Here is a 24,147-nt window from a genome sequence, read left to right as displayed (position 1 = left end):
TGTTCATTAGTCATTTATACAATTAGTGTGAATGAGATTATCAGAAAGGAAGGTCATTGAAAAGGTTTGACAGGAAGGGGAGGCAATGCAGGAGGAAAAACATGACCTTGGGGACAGGAAAAGCAAGGCAGGAAACAAACTGGGAAGCCTGGGGAAGCAGCAAACGTCACCAACTTCCCAATTTTGCCAGCAGACCGCCTTGAATTCAGTTTGTCTGTTTGGGAAAGCGGAAGAAAGAGATGGGTTCCCGTCCTAGGGAAGGTCGCAGGTCACAGTGGAAATAAAAAAACCTCAACCAAATTGGAGGGGGGGCGGCCTGCAGGGGGAGCTCTCACACCCTGTCACACATCATCAGTTACACCAAACAGGAAGAGACTGATATCTGCATTTCAACAGGAAGTACAACTACTTCACTACTGAAGGAAGATTTCTCTCCCCACCTGGCAACAGCCCAGCCAATGAGAAACACCACAGCCCAGCCAATGAGAAACGCTGCAGCTCAGCCAATGAGAAATGCCACAGCTCAGCCAATGAGAGACGCTGCAGCTCAGCCAATGAGAAATGCTGCAGCTCAGCCAATGAGAGATGCCGCAGCTCAGCCAATGAGAGATGCCACAGCTCAGCCAATGAGAGATGCCACAGCTCAGCCAATGAGAAATGCCACAGCCCAGCCAATGAGAAGCTGCTGCAGCCCTGAACTGTTACTTCCCGCAATGGGCTTTCCTTTAGAACGGTCTCTCTCTACTCCCCCTTTTTCCTAAAAAAGCAGCTCCCCTCCTTTGTTTTCCCCCTTTGCCTATCTTACTCATAGCATGCACATCCCAGATTTCAATTCTTTTGGCTATTCCCAAATAAACTTGTTTTGAGGATAAACTAATAGGTGAATGTGCTTTTTAAGTTGACACAGTTGTGGATGGAAAAGTGGCCAGGGCTGTGGTGCTGCCCGCTGTTGAGTCACCTCCTGGATGCTGCTGCAATGGAAGGAGGGAGGAGGGGGAGAGGTCCCCACCCAAAGTGGTGAGCCATGGTGAGCCACTGAGCTGGAATTCAGGGGCCTCAGGGTCGCCTCTCTGTCCAGATTTCACAGGTACCTGGAATGTCACCGTTAGTGTATTAGAGTATTATCCCAACGGATGTCAGAGTGCCCCACTGTGACAGGTGACACATAAACCCTTAACACAAAAACATTTAGTGCTTTAGTGTTAATCAGTTTATTAGTATTTTTACAAACCTGAAAAATGCTGGATGTAAATTTGAGTACGGGTAGGTGGGGTGGCGCAGACTAGGAAGTCTGACTCTGGGCAAGCCACTTCTCTTCTAGGGCTCTCGATCTTCCCATTTGTGCAATGAGAGGACTGCGGTGCGTGACCTCTAAGGACTGCAGTTCTCACTCTGTTCTCCATCTGTCACTGGAGACATGAGAAGCAATGCAGGGCTGCTGGCCCGTCCCTGGTAAAGTCTAAGGATCGGGGACATGAGCAAAGCGGTGAGTATAAGTCTTTAAAGAAAGGAAAAATGCAAAATAACTCACAAACCATCATGGGGTCTTGCCATTGCAGTTATGTCCAACCAGCATTCCTGGAATCTGGCAAGAACTTAATCTGGAATTTTAGATTAAGTTAGCTCTTGTAGCTGGGGCCACAAGAATCCAGCTTGGCCATCCTAAGATTTGGCAGCAATCAGAGTCTAAGTCTTTGACAATAAAATTCCACATCTAAGATTCTATGACTAGGATTCCAAGAGTGTAAAATTCCAAGATTTTCTTCACTCTCTTGTAGAAATTTCAAGATTGGGCACAGGAGGCACTTCTTGATGGGTGGGGTCCCTAGGTTCCCCCCAAGAACAGGGAAGTCAAGCGAAGGTTCTATTGATGGGCTTTATTTCAGGGAGTCGGGGCCTTTCAGACCAAGCTGACCAAGGATGAGGCCTGCTGGAAGACTGCTAGACGGGTGGGGCAGAGCCCCGAGCACAGGCGTAGTCTCGGCCGGCCCCTCACCTGCTCCCTGTGCAGGTTTCTTTGCCCTGTGCTCTAGCCCTGGCTTTTCTGGCTGCAGGACCCACTCCAGCCAACTGAAGTCAAGGCGGCTTCATTATAAGGATAGAGTGTGGCTCACGGGAATCCAGAGACAGGCACTCAGGCCTGGGGTTGCGCACAGAGACTAGGCCGCCAAATGGAGGCAGCTGTCTCCTGGATCTCTTAGGAGACTCCCAGCCATCTCATTTTTTGTACATTTTTGCACAATTCTGTCCTTCATCTGGCAGTTTCCCGGTGGCCTCTCGCGTCTGCCCCCAGCCTCCCTTGCTCTCCTTAACCAGGCCGTTCTGCCCCGGGGGGCACGTCAAACCTCCCTAGTGCCTCAACGTCCCCCTTCCAGTTATTTCCAGCGCCCCGACCTGGCCCAATCCGCGGCGGGCGGCCCTCATAAGGTGAAGGCGCGGCGGAGCCGCGGCGCCCTCTCGCGCTCGCGCTCCATGGTCTCGAAGAGCAGCCGCACGAGCGCCGGGCGGCGCTGGGCCACCAGGGCCCGCGCCAGCCCCAGCACCTCGGCCGTGTGGCCGCGCCACACGCGCTGCAGCTCCTGGCGCAGCCGCGCCGCCGGGTACTTGCCCTGGGCGCGGCGCAGCCACGCGTCCACCTCGCGGCCCAGCTCGCCGTCGCTGAGCTGCGCCTGGCTCCACTGCGCCAGCAGCGCCTCGAGCAGGCAGCCGAAGCCCTCGGTGTGGCTGGAGCCCGCGTCGTCCAGCTCCACGGCGCGCTTGAAGCAGGCCGCCGCGTTGGCCTCCTCGCCCTTGATGCGCAGGCACTTGCCGCGCAGCAGCTGCAGCTCGGGCAGCGTGGCGCCCAGCTCCGACTCGCCGGCCTTGGCCAGGAAGACCAGCGCCTGGTTCAGCGCCTCCTCGTCCACCGTCAGCAGCTCCTGCACGGCGTCCACGCCCATGTAGTAGTAGACCTGGGAGCGGGGCGCGGGGTCAGCCTCTGCCCCGCCCCGCCCGGGGCGCTCCCACACTTGGTTTTTAAAAACGCCATTCATTCGTTCCCACCCTCCCTCCTTTGACAGTTATCCTTCGAAAACTCTGGTGCTGCTCCCCTGCAAAAGGAGAGACGGCGCTGGCACTGCGATGCCAGTTCCAGCTCCGCCACTCTCGGCCATGCAACCTTGAGCGAGGCAAGCTCTGGGCCTCAGGTTTTCTCAGTTGTAAAATTATGATATCATCACCTCTTGGTGGGCAGTCATTCCCTGAGCACAGAAGGCGCTTCTGGATAAAGAATAATGGTCCACACTGCTGAGTGCTTAGCAAGAGCTAGGTAATGCTGCCGTGCGTTATCTCGTTTCACCCTCCCCATGGCTGTAGGCGGTGGGTACTGTTCTCAGGCAGAGGGGGCCGCTGTTCCCCGTGCCCAGGCCTGGCCGGGCAGAGAGTAAGCCATTGGCCACCCAAGCCAAGGGACTGCCTTACCTGGCCGATGTCCAGGTAGGTCTTGAGGCCTGGGCACACCTTGACCACTTCCTCGAGGTCGGCCTTGGCATGGGCCAGGTGGCTCCTGTCGGGCACGCCGCCGAGCCCCATCTTGCCTCGCTCCAGGCCGCGGAGGTAGGCTCTGAGGTGGATCTGCCGCAGAGAGTCAGCTCAGGGAAGATGCTCCGAGCAAGGACCCAGCCCTCCCTCCTGCCCCAAATGAAGCCAGTCTTTCTCTCCACAGAAGCTCAGGGAGGTTCTGTGGCGCAGGAGAAAGCCCCTGAGCCAGGGACCCAGGAGTCCTAGGTCCTAGTCCTATGCCAACCTGGGCTCCCGTTTCTGCCTTAGTTTCCCTGTTGCACAATGAGGGGGTTAGATGAAGTAGGAGCCCCTCATTCATTCACTTATTCATTCAACAAGTATGTACTGAGTGCCCATCATATGCCAGGCCGCATGCCAGGTACTGGGGGTGCAGTGGTGAGCAGGCGGATGAGGTCCCTGCCCTGGTGGAACCTAACATTCTAATAGGGAGACGATCGTAAACAACAAGTAAACAGCACCATTTCAAGTGCTGTTAAGTGCTACGAAACAAACAGGGAGATGGGATGGAGGGGCCTGGTGGAGGGGTTTATTTTAGATGGGATGGCAGCCCCAATGTTGTGAGAGTCTAAGCAAGCAGTTTGGGAAGAATGGCAGGTGGCCCCAATTTACAAGCAACAAATTACAAATGATTCCAGACCCTTGCTTTCGTCCCCACTTCCTCCCTTTCCCCAACACTTGGAGCATTTAGAAAGTCCTGAGGTTCAGGAGGGGTGGGGGACGGGTGAGAGGAGGAAGTAAGGAAAAGGGGGGTCATTGTTGTTGAGGGTATTAATACTTTGTAGCCACGGGTGGGCTCTGGTTCTAAGACAGCATCACGAAGTCGGGGAGGGTTGGGCAGCTTGGGCTTCAGAGCCAGTTGGACTTGGCTGAATTCCCCATCCTCTCCGTTATTAGCATGTGAGCTGGGGGAGGTTGCTTGACCCCTTGAGCCTCATTTTCCACATATGAAAAATTAGCACACCAACATCTTCCTTAGAGAGTCACCATGACGATTAAGAGAACACATTCTCTCCAGGACCTTGCATATGGTAGGTGCTCAGTTCATTCAGTCATTCAACAACCTCCTCAAGAGCCTGCTGTGTCAGGTGCTATGCCAGGCACTGAGGAGGCAGCGAAGAGCAAAGCAACGAGACCCCCTGCCCTCACGGAGCTCGTACTGTAGTGGGGGAGAGACAATAAGCACGATAAACAGGGAGTGGTAAGTGCTAAAAAAGGTAACCAAGAAAGGAGGACGTATGGTGTTGGTGAGGGGTGGGCATGTCCAGTGTGATGGTGCTAGAAGCTGCCTGTTCTTCTAGACCTTCTGGAAGTGAGGGAGGAAGCCAATCGGGTAGCTCTCTGGGAGAAGAGCATTCTGGGCAGAACCCTGGGGCAAGGTGGGCCTCAGGAACTGCAAAGACCAGTGGGCTGGGAGGAAGGGAGCTCAGTGAGGGGTGGGCAGAGGGAGGTGGGTCGAGGTAATGGGCCAGGTAAGGCATCAGGGGTCACAGCAGGACGGCGGCTTTCACACGGATAATGTGGGTTCCCTTCCCTCTGTTCCTCCCTCCTCCCCTCCCCTGCCCCATCCTGGTGCTGGTCTGGTCATCTGAGTACTAAGCGTGACCTTTGCAGCTACAAGGAGGCAAGAGTGTAAGACACAAGACCTAAGATGATGGGGTGAGGAGAGGAAGGCTTGAGTTGCCACTGACTGAAGGCAGGACCCCGGGCAAGTTCACTGCCTTTCGGCACTATTATGACTAATATCATTACTATTGATAACAACCACGTCAACTATGATGAAGGAATTTCCTGCCTAGTACCTGCTGACATATGATTATGTCACTGAGACCAACACAAAGGGAGCAGATTCGCTATCATGTCCTGTGAAAGGTCAGGGGGGAGGGGAAAAGGGAGGGTAGGCTGGAGGTCTGCAGCGAGGCAAACGGGGAGCCCAGGTCTCTGTCCCCAAGCAGAGGGCAGATCTGGGACCAGTGGGGGAAGCCAGCAGGAGGCAGCTTTCAGCTGCATTTGTGACCTGCAGAGCTGAGTGACGATGTGGTGGACGCCTGAAGAGACAGTGGCTCAGTTAAAAATACACCTAAGAATAACGCACTGTGAGCTCTTACTGTGTGCTTGGTGCTGAGTTCTGCACACAGAACCTCAACTCCCATAGCAACTCGGTGAGGCAGGTACCATCATCTCCAGTCTACAGATGAAGAAACTGAGGCCCAGAGTTTGGGCAAGACCATGTTGTCTGCGGGCCCCTAGCGTGTAAGTCAGTGGTGATGTGGGATTCGATCCTCCACATCAGAGCCCTCTCACAGACCCCGCTGCCTTTCATGAGCACCCCCCGCACTCCAGGCCCGGGGCTTCAGCTACTGCTGCCCTTCGTCTCCTGACAACCTTTTAGGATAGTGTTCTTATCTAGCTCTCCCGGATTTGGGAACGGAGGTTTGGAGGGGTAAGTGGCTTGCCCCAAGTCCGACAGTGGTACTAGGGAGGCCAGACTTCAACCCAGGGAGTCTGACTTTACCGGGGTGGTAGAAGGGATGCTGCAAGGGGGGAGCCTCCTTCCTCCGCTCACACAACCACCTTACAGAATACAAGCTGTGTGCGTGGAGGCTCTGTGACCTTTGGTCCCTGGCCTTTGTCCTCTGATTCCCCACGGCAGGATGGGGTGGAGCTGCAGGCCGACTCACCTTGGCCCTAGTGCAGTACGCCTGCCAGTTGAGTTCCGGATCGCGTAGGACATCCAGGGCCATGTTACAGGTGCCAATGGCCATATCCTGCTTTCCTAGGAAGTGAAAGATTTTGGCCAGGCGATTCAGGATAGGGGGTTGGTCCTTGGAAATCTCGATGGCCTGGGTAAGGGAGGAGAGAAAGAATAAACCATTGGTCTGGTTGTTTGCCAGACTGGCTAAATGGTCCCTAACCTACAGGAAGCCCGTCTCTGACAGAGCCATGGCACCACACTGCTCTTATTCCCCATATCCACCTGCCAGTAAGTTCAGCCACATCGTGGAGCCCAGCACTCTGGGGTACAACTCACTGGCTCTCAGCTCCCGAGAGCCGCCTCACTGCTATGCTCCCTGCCACGTTCATGGGTCATGTCCAGCTAACCCCTCCAGACCCCAGGCAAACCCTCCTCCTCAGACACAGCCAGAGCACGCTCCCCCACCTCCCGGGCCACGTGGGAGGAGGGGCCAGAAGCAGCCTCTGCCTCCCCGACACTTACACAGTGCAGTGTTTCTATCTGGGCCACAGCACTTAGCCCTGTATCCTTACTGATGCTGCCTGTCCTGTGTCGTGGCTGCCTCTGAGATGGTGAACTCCCACGGGGCAGGGGACCCGTGTCTGTTCACCTCTGGGCCTCGGCACAGAGTAGGTGCTCAAGGAGAGGCGAGGGCAGTGCATTTGGTAAATAGGACCCAACTCAGAACACTCATGACGCAGGGCTTATGCTCTGCTCTGTTCTGAGAGCTCTCATCAAGAAATCACTCAGGAAGCTACCCACCAGCAAACGTGAGGGGTGAGCCCCACGCAGGGCCCTGTGCTGAATGCACACGGCGGGGTCCCTGGCCTCCAGGAAAGACTCAAAACTGAGCCAAGTGTGGAAACTGCCACATAAGTGAGGTGCCAAGAATAAGGCTTGAAGAGCACTTTACAGTTTATAATGAACAGACTCCTTTGAGTCTCTCAATAACCTAGAAGGTGGACAGATCACATAATTAACAGATGAGGAGGCTCAGAGATGGAAGTGACTTGCCTTAGGGTCACACAGCCTATGGGCAGAGCTGGCACCGAGACCCCAGCCAAACCCACTGTCTTTCTCCTAGGCCGTTGGGGTGAGAAGGGACAGTGAGAACCAAGGGCTGAAGGGGAAAAGCCTGAGTGCACATCTGGGAAATGGTGACTAGCTCAGAAGACAAGGCTGGAGAAATGAGCTAGGGCCAGACTGGGCGTGGGAGGGTCTGAATCTCAGGCAAAGACGATGGATGACAAGGGGCACTTTTGTTTTGAATGGAGAAGGATGGAGAGAAAGGTCTGGAAAGGGCACTTCCTGAGCGGGCCGCACGGTGGGGGGTGGAGGAGGGGGACAACCCCAGAGAAGCCGGGGGTTCCAGGAGAGCAGGCCAGGCCCTCAGGCTCCCGCCCAGTTTGCAGAGCGTGTGGCTGGGGGCACGCACCTTGCCAAAGCAGTCCAGGGGGTGAGTCCCCGAGTAACCGCAGTCATGGATGCCCATGGGGGTCGTGGAGAAGGTGTCCTTCCTCTCCAGCAGCATCCCGAGGTAGCACCAGGCCAGAGCTGGGGGTGAAGGGTGGGAGAAGGGTCTTCAGGAAGCAGGCATGTGGAAAGAGGGAGGGGAGCCCTGAGGAGGGAGGGGGCCAGCTCCACTCAAGGTGGCAGCCCCGAGGAAGACAAGAGGGGCCAGTGGATGAGATCCCTGAGGACCACCCAGGGACCTAGAGAAACAAGGTGGGGAGAGGGGATATGTGAGTGAAAAGGATGGACAGGTTTCAGCGCTTATTCTGTTTACTATGTCACTCAGGGGACCTCACTGAAGGGGCAGAGCTCTCCTCTGACTCCACTCTCACCAGCTCTGTAGCTCTCCGCCCGTCCTAGCCGTGTGGCCTTGTGAAAATATGACTCGATTCCTCTCCCAGAGAGCCCTCATCCCCCAACCATAAGATGGAGACGAGAGGCTGAACTGGGGGCAAACTGTCTCTTCCCATGTAGGTCATGGGACACACACCTGGAAACATGCAATCATGGTGATTGGCAGTCGGCATGTTCACCTGTGCCAGGTGCGAGCTCCTCGAGATGAAGAAATGAATATATGGGGCAGAGGGGGAGGGAGAGAGAAATGGGTCCCAAAAAGGCAGACGGTGCTAGAGGCGGGGACAATGACAAAGACAGGCAGCACTAGTGACAGGTGCAGGGGAAGCCAGGCAGAGGCTGGCTGCTCTCCCACCCATCCCCACGGGCCCCTACCTTGGTGGTGGGGGTCTGAGGACTTGAGGACTTGCCGGAGCAGGGCCAGCGTGCGGTTGAAGGCGGGCAGCCTCTTTTGCTCCTCGTTGCCCAGCTCCAGGAAGATGCCATCGAGCCTGTGGCCCAGAAGGGGATGCAGCTGGTCAGCTCGCCCCCCCCCCCCCACCCGCTGACAGTGTGCTGTGAGTCCTCCCCAGGCCAATGGCAGGGAGGGGAACTTGGGGAGCCCTGGCCATGGAGATGGGCTCAGCCACCTCTCAGTCCCAAGGGTTCCAGACCACACCTCTCCCGCTGGCCCTCCCCACCATCCCGTCCCCACCCCCCCAGCCTGACCTGATGAAGAGCGTTGCCATGGTGAAGTACCAGCTCCTTTTCTCCTCCATCGGGATCTAGGGAAGCAAAGAATGGCCGGAGCTACTGTTGTTGAGGTACTCAGGCCATTGTTCATAGATTCCCATGCTTTCCCTGAACCCGTAGAAGCAACAAGTACACCCCGATCATAGTCCTGGCTCTGCCACTGGCTGGCTGGGTGACCTTGGGCAAGTTGCTTCACTTCTCTGACCACAGAGCATTGGACGAGATAAGCTGTGCGAATGCCCCAAGTAAGGTGCCCATCACAGAGCAGGTGTGGGATACACTCCCCCATCCCCACTGACTTTCCAAGGTAAGCTGCCCTCCCCCGGGAGCCCCCACCTGGGCTCTGGATCCCCCATCCTGGGCACACACTCCATTGGCCACCGTTTCCCCTTTGGCACCGTCCCTCAGCTTCCACCCTCCTGAGAAAGCCCCTTTGGGCATGTTGAGCAGTTCAGCAGCAGCCCATGGCCCCCCTGAACTGTTTTCCCATTGTTATTCTTGCCAACCTTGCTGTGCATTTAGACCGACTTGTGTACCAGATAAAATATTTATGCCATTATTTATGGCAGAAGCTGCTCATGCCTCGGGAAGGAATTTTAATGAAAACCAATAAAACCCCCAGTGCATATCAGGGCTCTGCTTCAGGCTCCAGCCCCTCCCTCCACATTCATCTCCTGTGTTGATCTCCAGGCTCCATTCTGCACTGCCCTCCCCCCTCCGCCCGCGGCCTCCTCAGCTCAGGACTCCCATCATCCATACACCCCACTGCAGCCGGGGACACACACACACACACACACACACACACACACTCTTATTCAGTCCCGGCAGCATGTCTGGCATCTATGCTGTGAGGCCCGGTGTTGGGTGCTACAGGCATGTGGCACTGAATGGGACCTGCACCCTGGCCCAAAAGGGCTCACAACCTGGCTGAGGAAACAGACTCAGGTGTAAATAATAGGGCTTGACTGAGTGCCTGCCCATGCCAGGATCCTGACACCCATCATCTCCATCTCACAGCAACGTATGAGGTAGGTGTCATCCCCATTTTACAGAGGAACATATTGAAGCTCAGAGAGGTAAAGTGACTTGTCTAAGGTCACAGAGCATGTGATTGTCAGGGCTGGGATTCGAACCCCCTTTGTTAGGCTCCAAAGCCCATGCTCCCCTCACCACACCAGGTAGCCAATGACTATAGCACGTGGCAAAGTTTGGTCAAGGCCATGAGAGGGATGCAGGCAAATGCAGCAGGATAGAGACGCCACTCTCAGCCAGAAGACTGAGCAGCTCTCACAGAGGACGGGCTGTAAGGTGGGTCTTGAATAGCGGTGGTAATCCAGAGGGTGGATGGGGACAAGGGCCTTCCGGATGGAGGGCTCAACCTGGACTTGCGGGCAGGCTGGTGAGCACGGAGCCCAGTGTGTGTGAACGGGGCATCGGGGGAGCTCATACCGGCAGGTTGGGCTGCGGCCGCTCTGGGGAGGCCTGGGATGAGCCTGGAGGGGGAGAGGATTGGGCCCTCTGAGTCAGATCCCACTGAGCGGTGGGACTGCCTGCTGGGGCAGGGTCTTGAACCTGGGCCTGAGCCAGCCAGAGAAGAAGCCCCACGAGCTGTGGGAGGAGGTATCCTACACAACCCAGGAGTATGCCCAGGGCTTCCAGAGGAGGATGAGCTGGAGCAGGGTTCTCGAGGACAAGAAGGAACCCCCGGGTGGATCCCAAGAGAGAAGGCATCAGACGGAGGGGACCTCATGTGCAAAAGCTCAGAGATGAGTGAGCGTGGTGTGTGGGTGCCGCACGCCGCCCAAGTGGCTGGAACCCCAGTTATAAAGGGAGGGAGGATGAGCAGCAGGGGATGCACATCCTGTTACTTTGGAGGGGATATGTGTATAGGGGCTTTAGCTGGGAACAGGACTATCTGGAGTGAAGAGCGGCAGGTCCCAAGGGTTAAAGGGCATCTGTGAGAGCTCAGTGGGGAACACTGTCCAAAGCAAAGGCTGGGATGAGCTGCCGGGTACCCCTCCCTGCTCTACCTACACAGCACCTGAGCCGTGGAAAGGGCCTCGGATTCATGGGGCAACTGCTGTGGGCCAAGCTGGCCAAAGACCTGGACGTGATGTCAGCGCCTGACCATGGGGAGACAGAAGGCATGTGTGCCTCAGGCTCCATGGCTGCTTGCGGGTGTGATCTCGTGACCTCTGGCCCCATGTCCACTTTCAGGTTGGCCAAATTGAGTCACAGCAGGGAGAAACAGAACCTGCTCCCCTTTTCAGGCTCCTGACACAGAGGTGTAGCCACAAGCAAGAGCAGCTGTAGTGGACTTGGGGGGGTTGTACTGCCAAGAGCAGAGGCCCGGGTGGCCAGCCCTGGGTGTATGTTACCCCTAGGAGGCCGTGACCTTATCTGCAGAGGGGGATCATAATATAGGCCTTGCGGGCATTGTGGGGCAGTGCCTGGTCCGGAGGACGTGCTCCAGAGACTTCGGCTCCTGTTCTCCCAGTTGGCGTTACCGCTGCGCGGGGTTAGGAGTACCCTGGAGGCTGCTCTGTCCACTGTGACCTATTTCAGCTCCCTGTGGGGCAACAAGGTCTCGGGTCCTGGAGTCCAGAGGCATCCCGCCTCACCCCCTTGTCCACCCCCCGAGGTGCTCCTAGGGCCGCAGATCCCCTTTGGGGTCCCAGGCACCTGTCTGGCCTCCACAGGTCCCCGGTGTGGGAGAGTAATGTGGTGTCCTCAGGGCTCTCCCTGGTTCATAGCCTCTCTCTTGTTTGGTATTCAGATTGCAAGAGACTAAATTATGTGCCCCAAACACACAGTGAGTGCATGACAGAGCTGGGATGTGAACTCACGCCTTCACCGTCCTGGCCCCAGGCCTGTCCCCAACTCTCAGTTATCTTGATCAATCCCCTCATTATATCTCTGTGGACACTGAGACCACAGAGGTGAAGCAACTCACCCACAGTCACACACTAGTTAGTATCAGGGCTTAAAACCCAGCAGTTTCCCACCACCCTGATATTCTTGAGTGATTCAAGAGCCTGGTTATGGTTTGCAGCAAGCAGACAGTACTGCCCCTTGGTGGCGGTATGCCTGAATTGCAGGGGCAACTCCCATGAGGTAGCTCTCCTCCTTCCCCTGCAACTTGAAGACGAAAACGGATTTTCGGATAAGTAGCAGCTGTGTGACATCTGTATGACAAATCCTAAACGTAGTCCCCTCCTCAGATCTCGCTTAAGAGTGACATTTGCAGGAGGGCTTATGGTTGCAGAGATGGAATGGAGTTGATGTTAGAGGCAGATCTGGTCTGAGGCCTGGCTGGGCCTCAGCTTTAGTCCTCCATCCAGAGACGAAGCTCACAGCTGTGCAGTTCTGGCCCGAGAGCGGGCTGTCTCTTTAAAAATCCTTCTGCTTGTAGCTGAAGCAGCAGCTGAAGCTGTTACCAGGGGCAACCTGGCAAGCCACGGTGCGTTAAATTAAATTAAACAGGCCTCCGACGGCCCCCCAGAGAAGAAAGTTGCTGTGAAACCTCTATGGCTGCAAGGAATTCACTTCCAGAGCCAAGGGCTCCCGGGGCACAGGGTTTGGAGCAGCCTGGGAGGGGCTGAGAGGACGTCCGCCAGAAGAGGAAGGTTTGCGGAGCAGGATGCCCACCCTTTCTCTCGCTTAATCCTCCTCACGACCCCCTGAGCTGGGGTTCCGAGGTCGATGAGAGGGGCCGGCCGGCGCGGGTCAGCCCAGGCTTCCAGCTGGAGGGGTCTCAAATTAGGCTGCTGCTCTGGGCAGATCTGCGGGAGGGGACGGGGCTAGACCCAGGCACTAGGGCTGACCCCAGAGGGAAATCCTGAGACCCGGGACCAGCTGAAGGGGAGAGTGAGGCCCGGGCCTCCGCCAGGGGTCCTCACACATTTCCCAGCTCCCTGGGGCCCTCATTCTGATTTCTTCCTGTTAGAGGTGGGGAAACCGAGGCTCAAAGAGGCAGAGACTGCCTACTCAACCTGATACTCTGGGGCAGGTGTCTCCGACATAAGTTCGGGTTCTTCCCACAATGCCCAGCGGTGGGTGCTCACACCTGCTGTACCCCACACTCTACAGTGCGGACCGTTTACAAAGTGCGCCCACATGGGAGTCCAAGCGGTCCTCGGAGCTCCCTGTGCAGAAGGTAAAGGTGTTATCGTTACCCCCAGTGCAGACGGGAAAACTGAGGGGAAATGGAGTCCTCAAAGTCACACGGCCCGTGTGAGAGCCTGCACTGGAGCCCAGAACGGGCAGCAAATTTCGCTGAGCACTTGCCACGTGCCAGGCACAGTTGGCCTGTGGCAACCCATCTGACCCTCTCTGAGGTGACCTATGCGGGAGGGCCCATGATTGTCCCGATTTTGCTAATGAGGCACCTGTGGCCCCAGCAGGACAGCTAGAAGGCAGCAGAGCTGGGAGCCCAGCAGCTGAGCTCCAGAGGCCCTGCACCTCACTACCCTATGCCAGTGGTCCTCAAAGCGTGGTCCTTGGACCGGCAGCATCGCATCACCTGGGAATTGGATACAAATGCAAATTCTTGACTCACTGAATCAGAAAATCTGGGGTTGGGGCCCAGCAACCTGTGTTCTAATGGGCCCCAAGTCGGAGAACCGCTGCCCCAGGCCCCCGCTGTCCCGCACGCAGAGAGTCCAGTGAAAACGGGCTGCCCGGCGGGTTTTTGTAAATGAGCAACAGGATCAGAAATTGTGATCCTCAGGGAAGCCTGGAGATGCGAGCTTCCACAGCCAGCGGGTCAGCGGCACAGGTGGGCAACCTGGCAGAAGCGGCGAGAACAGCAGGATTCGATCAAGCTGTTACAGGGCCAGTTTGTGCTGGCTCAGCCGGTGCGAGGATGCGTCCTAGCCATTCCATTCAATTCACAAGGTGCCCCCAAAGAAGGAAGCATTGGGGGGCTTGGCTGTTTTAAAGGATTTCAACCGAAGATCTTTGAATATTCCACTGGCTTATGAATCTATACGCATCTGAATTGGATACACAGAGCCCTCATTGGATCTTAAGGAAAATATTTGCCTTGCAGTGTGACCTTTGCTCTTGATGAGGCTGTGCGCTGCACTTCCTGAAAGCTGAGTGGGTTCCTCAGAGCTGACTGACTCTCTCTTCGGGGAGGAGGCATGAGGAGGAGAAACGAAAATGAACGTTTCTCCAGCATCCACCCTCCACTGGCGCTTCAGTGAACTCCCACAGCGTCCCAGAAGGTGTGATGTGTGCTCCTCCTCCTACGGGCGAGCAAACAGGCCAAGAAGAAAGCCAGCGGCCCAGCCCACAGCCCAGGGCAGAAGAGCCAGGATCAAGTTCAGATCTGCCTCCCTCCAACGCCCTGGTTCTGTCCCCGTCATCACGCCGACCGTGTGCAGCTGACGCTGCGGGAATGAAAGTCACAAGGGGGCAGGCCTCAGGAATATGTTCTTCCTGTACAACTGGAATGTCCTCTGTGATGACACAGAGCACCCTCCCAGCTCTGCACACCGAACCCTGCTCCCCCCAACCCTGGCCGGGCCCTGCCACCTGTGGGGTGTGCAGAGAAGGGCAGGGGCAGGGCTTTCTCCTCCCCCACCCAGCTCCTGCCCCTGTGGGGTGGGGAGTAAACAGAGGGATGTGACTGGAGCCCCACCCCTGCCTCCACCTCCCCAGGGATCCCAGAAAGGCTGCTAGCCCAGCCTGGGTCTCAGCTTCTGCATCTACATATGAGGATGACCCCACGTGGCCTGCCTGGGTCACAGGCGTGCTGGTGGGGTGGGTGCAATGCCATGGAAGTGAGTCACCTCTGCGTCCCTGTCTTGGTTCTGCATGGATGCTGAGATGTGAGCAGAGGACTGCCCCTCCCCGCTGCCACCCCTCTCTAGTCCTAGGTCTGTGTGCAGACGCAGGCTCTGGGGGTCCCCTTTGCCTTGCACGGTTCCCCAGACTTGCAGGACTGCATGGAGCCACTTCTCTATTCCACTGTCCCTACAGAACAGGGGCCATCTCCTGTCTGGTCCTGGGTCCCAAACCCCGCTCCAGCACGGGTCAGGCTGAGCAGGTCTGGGAAGTCTCCAGCCCTCTGCAGGATTAACAGTGACACCTCACTCTTCTCGGCTCCTCCCAGGGGTCCGTGCCTGTGCACCCTTAACATACTTGATCTTTTCTCCTGATAAAGAGGCGGTTGGGCCAGATGATGCGAAAGGCAGCTTTGGCTCTGCGGTCCTGAATCAGTGAGGAGGGAGCAGCCAGTTCCCTAACTTCCCAGGTAAGCAGGGAGAGAAGCCAGCAGAAGACACTGATATGCAAATGTGAGTGGCACCAATGCCATCAGAAGGCTGGGGCCAGAGCCCAGGAAGGCTGTCCCTCAGCCTGAGCTTTATGTCTGAGAGACCTGAGTTCAGTCCCTGCCAACCACTCAAGGTTGTGTGCCCATGGGCAAGTCACTATACCGCTCCGAGCCTCAGTTTGCCCCTGTAATCTCAGTTTGCCCCATCTGTAGAATGGGGTTAATGCGAGTTCTGCTTTCCCAGCATTTCTGTGAGGGTCAAGCGAGATAGTCCATGAGAAGCACACGAGGACACGGTACTGAGCTCACCATCCAGCACCATTCATCTCCTTTTCTAGCTGAACCAAATCAAACCACTCAGATTTGTGGAGTTGTGTGTGTGTGTGTGTGTGTGTGTGTGTGTGTGCGCGCGTGCGTGCGTGCGTGCACCAGCACCATGGGAGGAGAAACCCTGCCCGTGATCTCAAAAGTTGGAGATCAACTCTTAGGTCCTCAAGATACTGTCCCGCATTCCCCAAGTTGTGTCTTCCCACCCCCGGATGTGTGCTTATGTATTTTCCTCTGCTGGGGGGTTCATTCCTTCCCCCACTTCTCTGCTTCTCAAAGTCCCTCCTGTCGCTGAAATCACCCCGGCCGCCACCTTAGTCCAGACACCATTTGACAGGAGGAAACGAAGACCCAGGGAGAGGAGGTGCCTTGCCTACTATCCCACAGCGAGCCCCAGCAGGGCTGGGCGGGACCCCAAACCCTGGCCCTGGCTCTGAGTGGGGTCCCCCCCAGGGGCACTCTTCTTTTCTCAAGGCTGGTTCCGGGCTGGGTGAGGGAGACGGCAGGAAGGGCGGGGGGGAACAGAGAGGAGGGCGGGGCTGCCTCATGTCCTTGGTCCTGGAGTCCGCTCAGGGGACGCGGATGAGAGGCCCGCGTCCATCCGTGCTCTCTGGGGCTGTGGCTTCCCTCTGTGACCACGGTTACTCCTCCCACACCCTCTCAGGCTGGTGCCACTGTCCCCATTTCACAGAGGGAGACACGGACGCTGAGCGGTTAGGCAGTCTGCTCAGGTCACCCGGGGGTGGCCAGCAGAGAGGGACCCCCTGCAGACTCCCACACTGACGCTCGGACTGTGCTCACACCAGCACATCTGCCCTGCGCTGTGCACCGGAGTCACCAGGGTCTCGGGGCAGCCCTGGTGCTGGGGGAACAGGGGAGAGTGAGAAGGGAGGGTTGAGGGAGGGAGAGGGGGCACGTGGGAGGCCGAAGGGCTGTCAGAGGGCAGCTCCTCCAGCAGTTCTCAGGTCCTGGAGCTGGCCTCCCCTGTGGTGGCAGAGCTCTGTGTGTGTGTATGTGTGTGCACATTCATGCACCAGGGACCCTGGGGTTGCTGACCAGTGTGCCCTCTCGGCCACTCCTGCCAGGTCCCCACCCCACTGGGTGTGGTGAATGATCGGAATGTCCACACCTCTGTGAGGCTGTCTGCCTGGCCTGCGAGGACCGGCTCCCTCCCCGCCCGCCCCAGCTGGCCGGTGAAATCCAGACGCCCCTTCACCCCGTGGTGCGCTGGGTCACCTTGGGCAAGCCACCTGCCTCCCTGAGCCTGCTCTTCCTCAGTGCGATGGGGAATCGCAGCACCCAACTGGCAGTGTGTCTGTGAGGCTGGATAAAAATCAGACGCACTGATGAATGGCAAGTGCTGAGCTTGGGGCCTGCACGGGCTGGACCAGCGGACCCATGGGGTGGGGGGGTGTCCCAGTATCCCCCAGGGACTGCCTGGGCCATGAGCTCGGGTGAAGGACCTGCCTGTGTGCATGTATGTGAGTGGACCTGTGTGTGTTAAGCCACCAATATTCTGGGAAAATGGAAGAAACTCAAATAACTAAGTTAGCTTGGGACAGGCATATTTTTTTGAGAAATATAGGTTCAAGTCACCTTATTTTTTAAAAAAATAGGGATTTTAAGACTTAAAATCTAGTTATTCAACTAAACTAAATTTAACAAGAGTTACAAACTCCTTTTGGGTGTCCAGTGCTGGCTGGTGGTGGGGTTGGCGGAGGCCCAGGACAGAGGGCTCACTCTCTAGGGAGCAAGACAGAAGTCAGCGGGAGACACGCCAGGGCAGGGCTGGGTCTGTGGAAGAGCAGAGGGCTGCCGGGGCAGGGCTGGGCCCGGGGTGGTCTGCAGCGGCCTGCGGCCTTTCGTGCTCTCACTGCGTCCTCACAGCACCCCGGGAGAGGGACGTTAGAGCCCCACTTTGCCGATGAGGAAGCAGAGATGCAGAGGAGTGAAGTGTCTTGCGTGTGGCCACCCGTGACGGAGGCAGAATTTTAACCTGGTCTGCCCGACTCTGAAGCATATGCTCCCAGCACCACTCCACCTAGAGATCTGTCACATCTGTGACTGTGTGAGTGTGTGCGGACCGGGTGACAGGAGGAGGGGAGGAAGGACAGACAAAAGCAATGTGCGTCATCATATTTTTGTAACTCGCGAAAGAAGGGCAGGAGAGAACGCAGAGTGAGAAAGGGAGTCACCCCCCCACTCACACCAAACACTTGGCTTATTTTTGGATTATGGGCTGAATTATTAACTTTTATAATGTTTTCTCTTGTAATTTTAGTTAGCAGATGAAGAGCTGTTCATTGGTTCTTCAGCTGCTCTTTATCCCGTGAGCTCCAGTGCCTCCTCCCTGCCTGGACAGTCCCAGCCCATGGCATGGAAAGCTCTTGGGGCTGCAGCAGGGTGGGTCGGACCACCAGCTGTGCTACTGTGGGCGGCGACCCTCTCAACTGGGGGTCCCATAACCACTGCCCCACTGTCGCACGCCCTCCTTCCCAGGCCCCGACTCTGACTTCCTCTCTGCCCTCACCCTTCCCGACCCTCTCTCCGCTCCTCCTCTCCCTGGACACTTCCTCCACCCTAGACTGCCAGGAGGCGGCCCGTGAGGGGTCTCCCCTCACCACCCCGCCAGCCATCGGCTCGACACACCACACCCCTGCTTCTCTGACCTCTCCAGAAAGAGCCAAGGCTCTGAAGTCAGGCAGGCGGGAGTGAATTCAGCTGCCACTTACTAGTTCTGGGAGCTTGGGCAAGTGACTTACCCTTGGTACACCTCAGCTCCCACATCTGTAGATGGGATCAGAGGGTTCTTGTGAGGATCTCTGAGATAAAGTCTGGAAGACACCCAGAGAAGACACCCCTGACTATCATCGTGCGAGGCTGCGTGCTGTAGGAAGGAAGACTTCAAGGGGGAGGTGCTGTTTGAACTGTGTTTTGATGGATGGAGTCTGCTTTCTAGGCAGAGGGGACAGTCCCTGCACAGGGAGGGATGGAACAATGCAGCGTGTCTGGGGAAGTACAAGTAGTTTAGAACTGCTGGGCAGTGAGAGGAACTGTGGCTAAAGAGGAAGGTGGGCACCAGATCACAGAGACCACATCAGCCTGTCTTTAGGGCCATCGTGTGTTCATCCCCTTGAAGCTTCTGGCTTCCTCCCTCCAGGCCTCATCCCTTCCTCCAGGTCCGCTGCCACTAAAGCCCTCAGGCTCTGCAGGCCTCACCCCAGGACCTTTGCACACACCACACCCCTGCTGGGAGTGCCCTCAGCTCATTCCTGCCAGTCTACTCCCGCCTCGTCCAGAAGCTTCCCTTAGTCACTTGTGCTGAAAGCAAGTGTTCCTTCTCTGAAACTCACTTATTGCTACTCTCTCTCCAGGACCCAGACGCTCCAGGTCACTGCTGACTCCAACATTTGGTCCTGATGTCCCCAAAGTGCACTTGCACTGTCAGCCTGTGGGGTCCTGTTTTCGATTCAGAAAGTATGGTGTCTGGTGTACAGCACTCAGAGATGACTGTCACATGGCATGGGCCATGTCACGACTGCCTGTGACCTCAGCCCGTCGTGGGCACCTCTCTGACTCATCCTCTGGCTCCCGCTGCCAGGAGAGAGGCTCGGGAAGACCAGTCGATGAAGGAGCCAGCGTTTGTCCTGCCTGTGTCACAGGCTCGCAGACAGGGCTCACAGCAGGCGCCCACCGACTGTGAAGGTGCTGAGCGGTGTCTCCCAACACGCCAGAATCTATTGCCTACGGGCACTGCCACCCCACGAGCTGACTGGATAACCACAGCAAACTGAGGCAGAGATCACTACTGTTTAATGTTTATGAAGCAGACACTGAGGCCAGAGATGAAAAGTGACTTGTCCAAAGCCACACAGCAAAAGAAGAAGAGAGCTGGGTGCTGGGACCCAAGGCTCTGGGATCTAACTGTACAGAGCCATCACTGTCATTTGGACTGTGACTATTTCCTGAGCACCTCCCCTGTGCCAGGTACTTCAGAAGCACGATCTCTTCTAATTCTCAGGTGACAAAATGGGGGGCTCCAAATCCCCCGCTTTCTCCTGGGGTTTGTCAGAGGCACTGACCACAGCCACTCTGTGCAGACGTGGGGAGCAGCCCCGAGGCCAGGTCCAAGGACGCAGCACAAAGCCTGGCGGCCACCTCCTGCCCAGCAATGAGCTCTCTTCCTGGATCACCGGGCAGGGCCCTGCCTGACACTCTCCTCTGGGCAGTCACTCACTGGGCGGGTGGCCCCCACTATGGCTGGGCTGACTGGCGGCAGACAGGGAGGAGCCGGCTTCTGTTGCATCTCCACACCCAAACCTCTGCCTCACTGCTCACCTCCTCCAGGAAGCCCTCCCCCAGGAAGCCCCCCTCCCGAGAGCATGGAGGGACCTTGGAGACCATCCAGTCCCTGGTACCTGCCCCCTTTCACAGATGGGGAAACTGCAGCCCGGACAGGAGGAGGCCCATGGCAGGCCTCCCGGCCCCGGTGCAGGGCCCTTTAGGGCCCACTCTGCTGCTGCGACTACAGTCGCCACACACAACACAGGCCATGCCTTCTACCGAGGGCCGCTGCGTTCAGAGCCTCGGGTCAGCCTTTAAAACAGGAGACCTGAGTCCCTGTTGGCCCCATCATGGGTACAGCCACAGCCAGCCTGGGGAGGAGGTGACTCTCCCAGGCCCGAGAGGCAGGAGTCACCTGGGATCCTGCTGTCTCTCTGCAGGCTCTATGCTAGGCGCTCTCTAACTGTCAGCTCTTAGTGACGACATCAGCCAAATGAGGATGTCCCTGTTTCGCAGGTGAGGAGGCCAGGTCATCAGTACCATTATCATCCCCATTTTACAGAGAAGCCGATGGAAGCTCAGCGATGCTGAGGACCGACCGGAGGTGAGAGAGCATGAGGGAGCTGGGTCGCGGACCTGGACTGGCTGTCTCAGTCTACAGTCTTAACCTCCGCCCTGCACTGCTCCTCTTCAGTCTAGTCCGAGCCCTCTGCCCCGCGCTTGCTGAGGCCTGGACTCCCTGTTTCCTCTCACGGAAGCTTTGGTGGAAAAGGCTCCAAGGGGGTATGCAGAGGCTTTGTGAATGGAGCCACGCTACCCATGAAGGCATTATGGCTTCACAGATATAAATCCTCATAGATCATAAGTCTAAACCATTATAAAACGTCATCATTATCAGTGCAACCTGGCCGGTGCTGTGCCTTCATGGGAGAGTCAGGGTACCTCTCTGAACTGTGGTTTCCTCTTCTATAACAGGAGGACAATGTGCTCTACATCATTCGTCTGTCATCCAATGCTCGTGGCCTTTGAGATGGCCAGTGATCTCCTGGAGCTCGCGCCCTTGTGTGGTCCTCTCCCCTTGCCTGTGGGCTAGAGCTAGAGTTCCCTTCTGATGAACAGAACGTAGCAAAAGTAGTGGGAGGCCCGTGTGGCGAGAACCTGAGGGAGACCTCTGGCCAACAGCCAGTGAGGGAGCCTAGAAGCAGATCCGGCTCCGCTGAGCGAGCCTTCAGATGAGACTGCAGCCCAGAGGCACTCAGCCAAGCTGTGCCCAGATTCTTGACCCACAAAACCTCCGAGATAATAAATGCTTGTTGTTTTAAGCTGCTAAGTTTCAACGGGTATTTGTTATGCAGCCATAGGTAACTAACATACCTAGTATTTGTCTATTTTGTGCCAGGCCCTATGCTGCACATACACTCATTCAAGATAGATTTATTAAGTGCCACTGTGTACGAGGCATCGTGCCAGGTATTGGCTTTATGGTGGTAAACCAGACAGATGTTGTCCACGCTTTCAAAGACCTCAAGGTTCAGTTGGGGATTCAGACTTTAAACGGACAGTGCGAGTAGTGCCATGGGAGCCCAGGGGAGGCAGCGGGGCCAGCCTGGAGAGGTCAGTGGAGGCTTCCTAGCAGAGGGGATGTCTGAGACAAACCCAAGACTAAGGAGAACCTTCCAGGCAAAGGTGGAGCAAAGGACACCTCAGAAAGAGGCCGAGAGAGTGGCAAGGCGGGCTGTACGGAGACCTGGCCCACGGGGGAACAAGGGGAAAAGGAGACAGTGGCAAAAGCCTGGCTGGAAGGGGGAACGTGACAGAGGGAGGCAGAGAGGAAGATCCCAGAGGGTCTCCAGTGCTCACCCGAGAGCCTTGGACTTATCTCCGGGGGGGGGGGGGAGTCACAGGTGGGGGTGCATATGAGCAGCTGAGGGACACGGCCAGTAAGATTGGGCAACGCGACACTGGCAGCAGAGTGGAGGACGAGGCAGGAACCCAGGCAGGACGATGGCAACTACACTGGTCCAGGCAGGAAAGGATGAAGGCTGGGCTGGCATGGGAGGCCGGAGAGGCATGGATAGGCCTTAGAGATATGAGGCGGCAGAACGGACAGGATTTGGGGTCTGAGCAGATGGGGATGGTGGGGTGAGGGGGAGAGAGGAAGTAAGAATGCTGCCAAGTTTCTGGCAGGATGTCAGGTTGTACCTTTTACTTAGGTGGGTGTGCACAGGCACATGGACAGGTGCCCGCTGGGAGGAGCAAGGCAAGAGGGATGAGCTGGCCATGTTGAGTTTGTGTGTGGCCGGAAGAGAGACCTAGGCAGGCTGTCCCGTTAGGAAGCAGGTCCCGCTCCCAGCCCAGCAGAGAAAAGCTACAGGCCTGGTCTGGGCCCCATGGGGAAGAGAGGCACACCGGAAGGGTATTCTGAAAGCCAAAGGGCCAGGGTTTTGGGAGAGTCTGGGGTGCCAGAGCATCCCTGATGACGTTAGGGTCCACAACCCCTACCCCCCCACCACGCCCCCGCCTGGGGAGGGGTCACCCACCTGCTGCGCGTAGCTCAGCGCCTTGTCGTAAAGCGCGATGCCAGCGGCCAGCACCTGCGCGCGCTCCTCCGGGCTGGCGCAGCCCACGTCGAAGCCGTGCGCGTAGCCCTGCTCCGCCAGGCAGCGCGCGGCGCGGAGCTGGGGGCCCTCCGCGGCCTCGGGGTCGGTCGCCAGGCCCATCAGGCCGGCCAGCTGCCCGGCGCACGCCTCCTCCTCTTCCTCCTGCCCCAGCCGGCCGTACACGTGCGCCAGATTGGCCCAGGCGTTGAGGTTGCCCGGGTCCTCCTGGGCCACCTTGAGGAAGTGCTCGCGGGCCTCGTCCAGCTCCTCCAGGTAGAAGGCGAAGGCGCCCAGGAGGTGGTGGACGGCGGGGCGCTGCGGGGCGGCCGCTAGCTCGAGCTCCTGCCGCAGGCCGTCCCGCTGCAGCTTCAGGTCCCGGGCACGGAGCGAGGCCGGCGAGCGCGGCTCGAAGTTCAGCTGCATCTCCAGGTGGAAGTGGCCCGGGAGGTAGTCCAGGTCATCAATGAGGGCGTCCAGGTCCTCGGCCGCGGCCTCCGGCTCCGCCATGGCTGTCCCGCTGCTCCCCGGGCCTCGCCCTTGCTCCGGAGGCTGCGAAGGGCAGTGGACGCGGGCTCCCCGCGAGTGAGCCCGCCGCCAGAGGCGAGGGTCGGTGCGCGGAGGCTCAGGGCGCAGCCACCTGCCGGTGCCGGGGCGCCTCCCGCCGGTGGGTGGGTCCGAGAGTCGGCTTGGGGAGCGCCCTGTGGGTGTTTCCGCTTTCGCTGCTCAGCAGCCTTTAGGCGCCCGCATTGCACAACCAGGTGTGCCAGAAAAACAGGTGATTGTCAGATGCAGGATGTGCAAACACTGGTGCAAGGCAAAAGGCGTGTTTTTACTCTTCTTTGCTCAGCAGAGGAGGGAACTGAGGCTCAGAGGAGGAAAGGACTTCCCCAGCTCACAGACCTGGGACGTGCCCAAGCAGACCTGGTACCCAGTTTGCTGAACCCCACTCAGGCCCTTCCTCCATGGGCGCTGCTCCAGCCTCTCTGCGTGAGCTATCTGACTGGGAGAGTCAGGACTGGCCCTTCCAGCTGTGCGCAGAAGCCACCCTCACTCTGTCCCATCCTCTCCCCAGTTCTTCAGTGTTCTCCTTCCTCCGACACCTCTCTCCACTCTTCCTTTGGCCATTAGTTATCAGGCTTCCCCAGCTGGGATTTCTCTGCCTCCTCTCTGCCCTGCAGTGGGCCCCTGTGGAAAGACTATGGGGCTCCATCCCGATACTGTGTGTCCTTGAATGAGTCCCTTCCTAATTTCACACTTCAGACTTTTCTCATCTGTGATGTGACGTGACTTTCCCTCCCCCAGGGGCAGGGGGATATCATGGGTAAACCTGGCCACTCACGTCACTCTGGATAACTGTCAGCTCCCACTCGTCCCCCTTGGTTCCCATCCCGTCCTGCGCTCCACCTGTGGCCCCATTTTCTTGCTCTTGTCAGTCTGGTGGGTCCCTTACCCTCTAGAAGGCCGGGTGTGCTCTCTGCTGCAAGGCTGCTAGTCCCCCAGGGCTTGGCTTTTGTAGCAGGCCTGAACTCCGAGTCCTTCCTGCCCCTCATTCCACCTGGGCTGGGCTCCTGGGACCCTGGTGCTTTATCTTCTTGAAAAACAGACCAGCATTTTCAAAAGAGGAAATAGAGCCAATTAGTAAACCTGGAAAAAAATATTTACTTGAGCAATAAAAAGATAAATTAAAACAACTGTTTTTCACCTGTAACTTTTTTTTTTTTTTGGTGAGAAAGAGTGGCCCTGAGCTAACATCTGTTGCCAATCTT

The 24,147-nt window shown here is 57.2% G+C and overlaps 1 protein-coding gene across 1 annotated transcript; it reads right to left on the bottom strand.

Annotated features, from left to right (window-relative positions):
* Positions 1 to 1,195: 1,195 nt before the first annotated feature.
* Positions 1,196 to 23,133, bottom strand: TTC22 (tetratricopeptide repeat domain 22). Its single transcript, XM_070609479.1, has 7 exons — positions 22,322 to 23,133; positions 8,867 to 8,922; positions 8,534 to 8,649; positions 7,728 to 7,846; positions 6,240 to 6,401; positions 3,460 to 3,612; positions 1,196 to 2,951 (listed from the first exon to the last, which is right to left on the bottom strand). Exons 1-7 carry the CDS (start codon positions 22,886 to 22,888, stop codon positions 2,421 to 2,423), a joined length of 1,704 nt encoding a protein of 567 aa, XP_070465580.1. The 5' UTR covers positions 22,889 to 23,133; the 3' UTR covers positions 1,196 to 2,420.
* Positions 23,134 to 24,147: the final 1,014 nt, after the last annotated feature.

Source organism: Equus przewalskii, chromosome 2, assembly GCF_037783145.1.
Source record: "Equus przewalskii isolate Varuska chromosome 2, EquPr2, whole genome shotgun sequence".
Taxonomy (NCBI): domain Eukaryota; kingdom Metazoa; phylum Chordata; class Mammalia; order Perissodactyla; family Equidae; genus Equus; species Equus przewalskii.
Note: the sequence above shows the minus strand (reverse complement) of the source record. Positions and strands in the feature narration are given on the sequence as shown.

Bases quoted from the DNA above. Each gene is read 5' to 3' on its own strand.
- TTC22 (XM_070609479.1), bottom strand. From the start codon at position 22,888: ATGGCGGAGCCGGAGGCCGCGGCCGAGGACCTGGACGCCCTCATTGAT. The intron at 8,923-22,321 runs GTGGGTGACCCC...TTGCTTCCCTAG, and splicing joins CGCTGAGCTACGCGCAGCAG to ATCCCGATGGAGGAGAAAAG. The intron at 2,952-3,459 runs GTAAGGCAGTCC...CCCCGCTCCCAG, and splicing joins CCTACCTGGACATCGGCCAG to GTCTACTACTACATGGGCGT.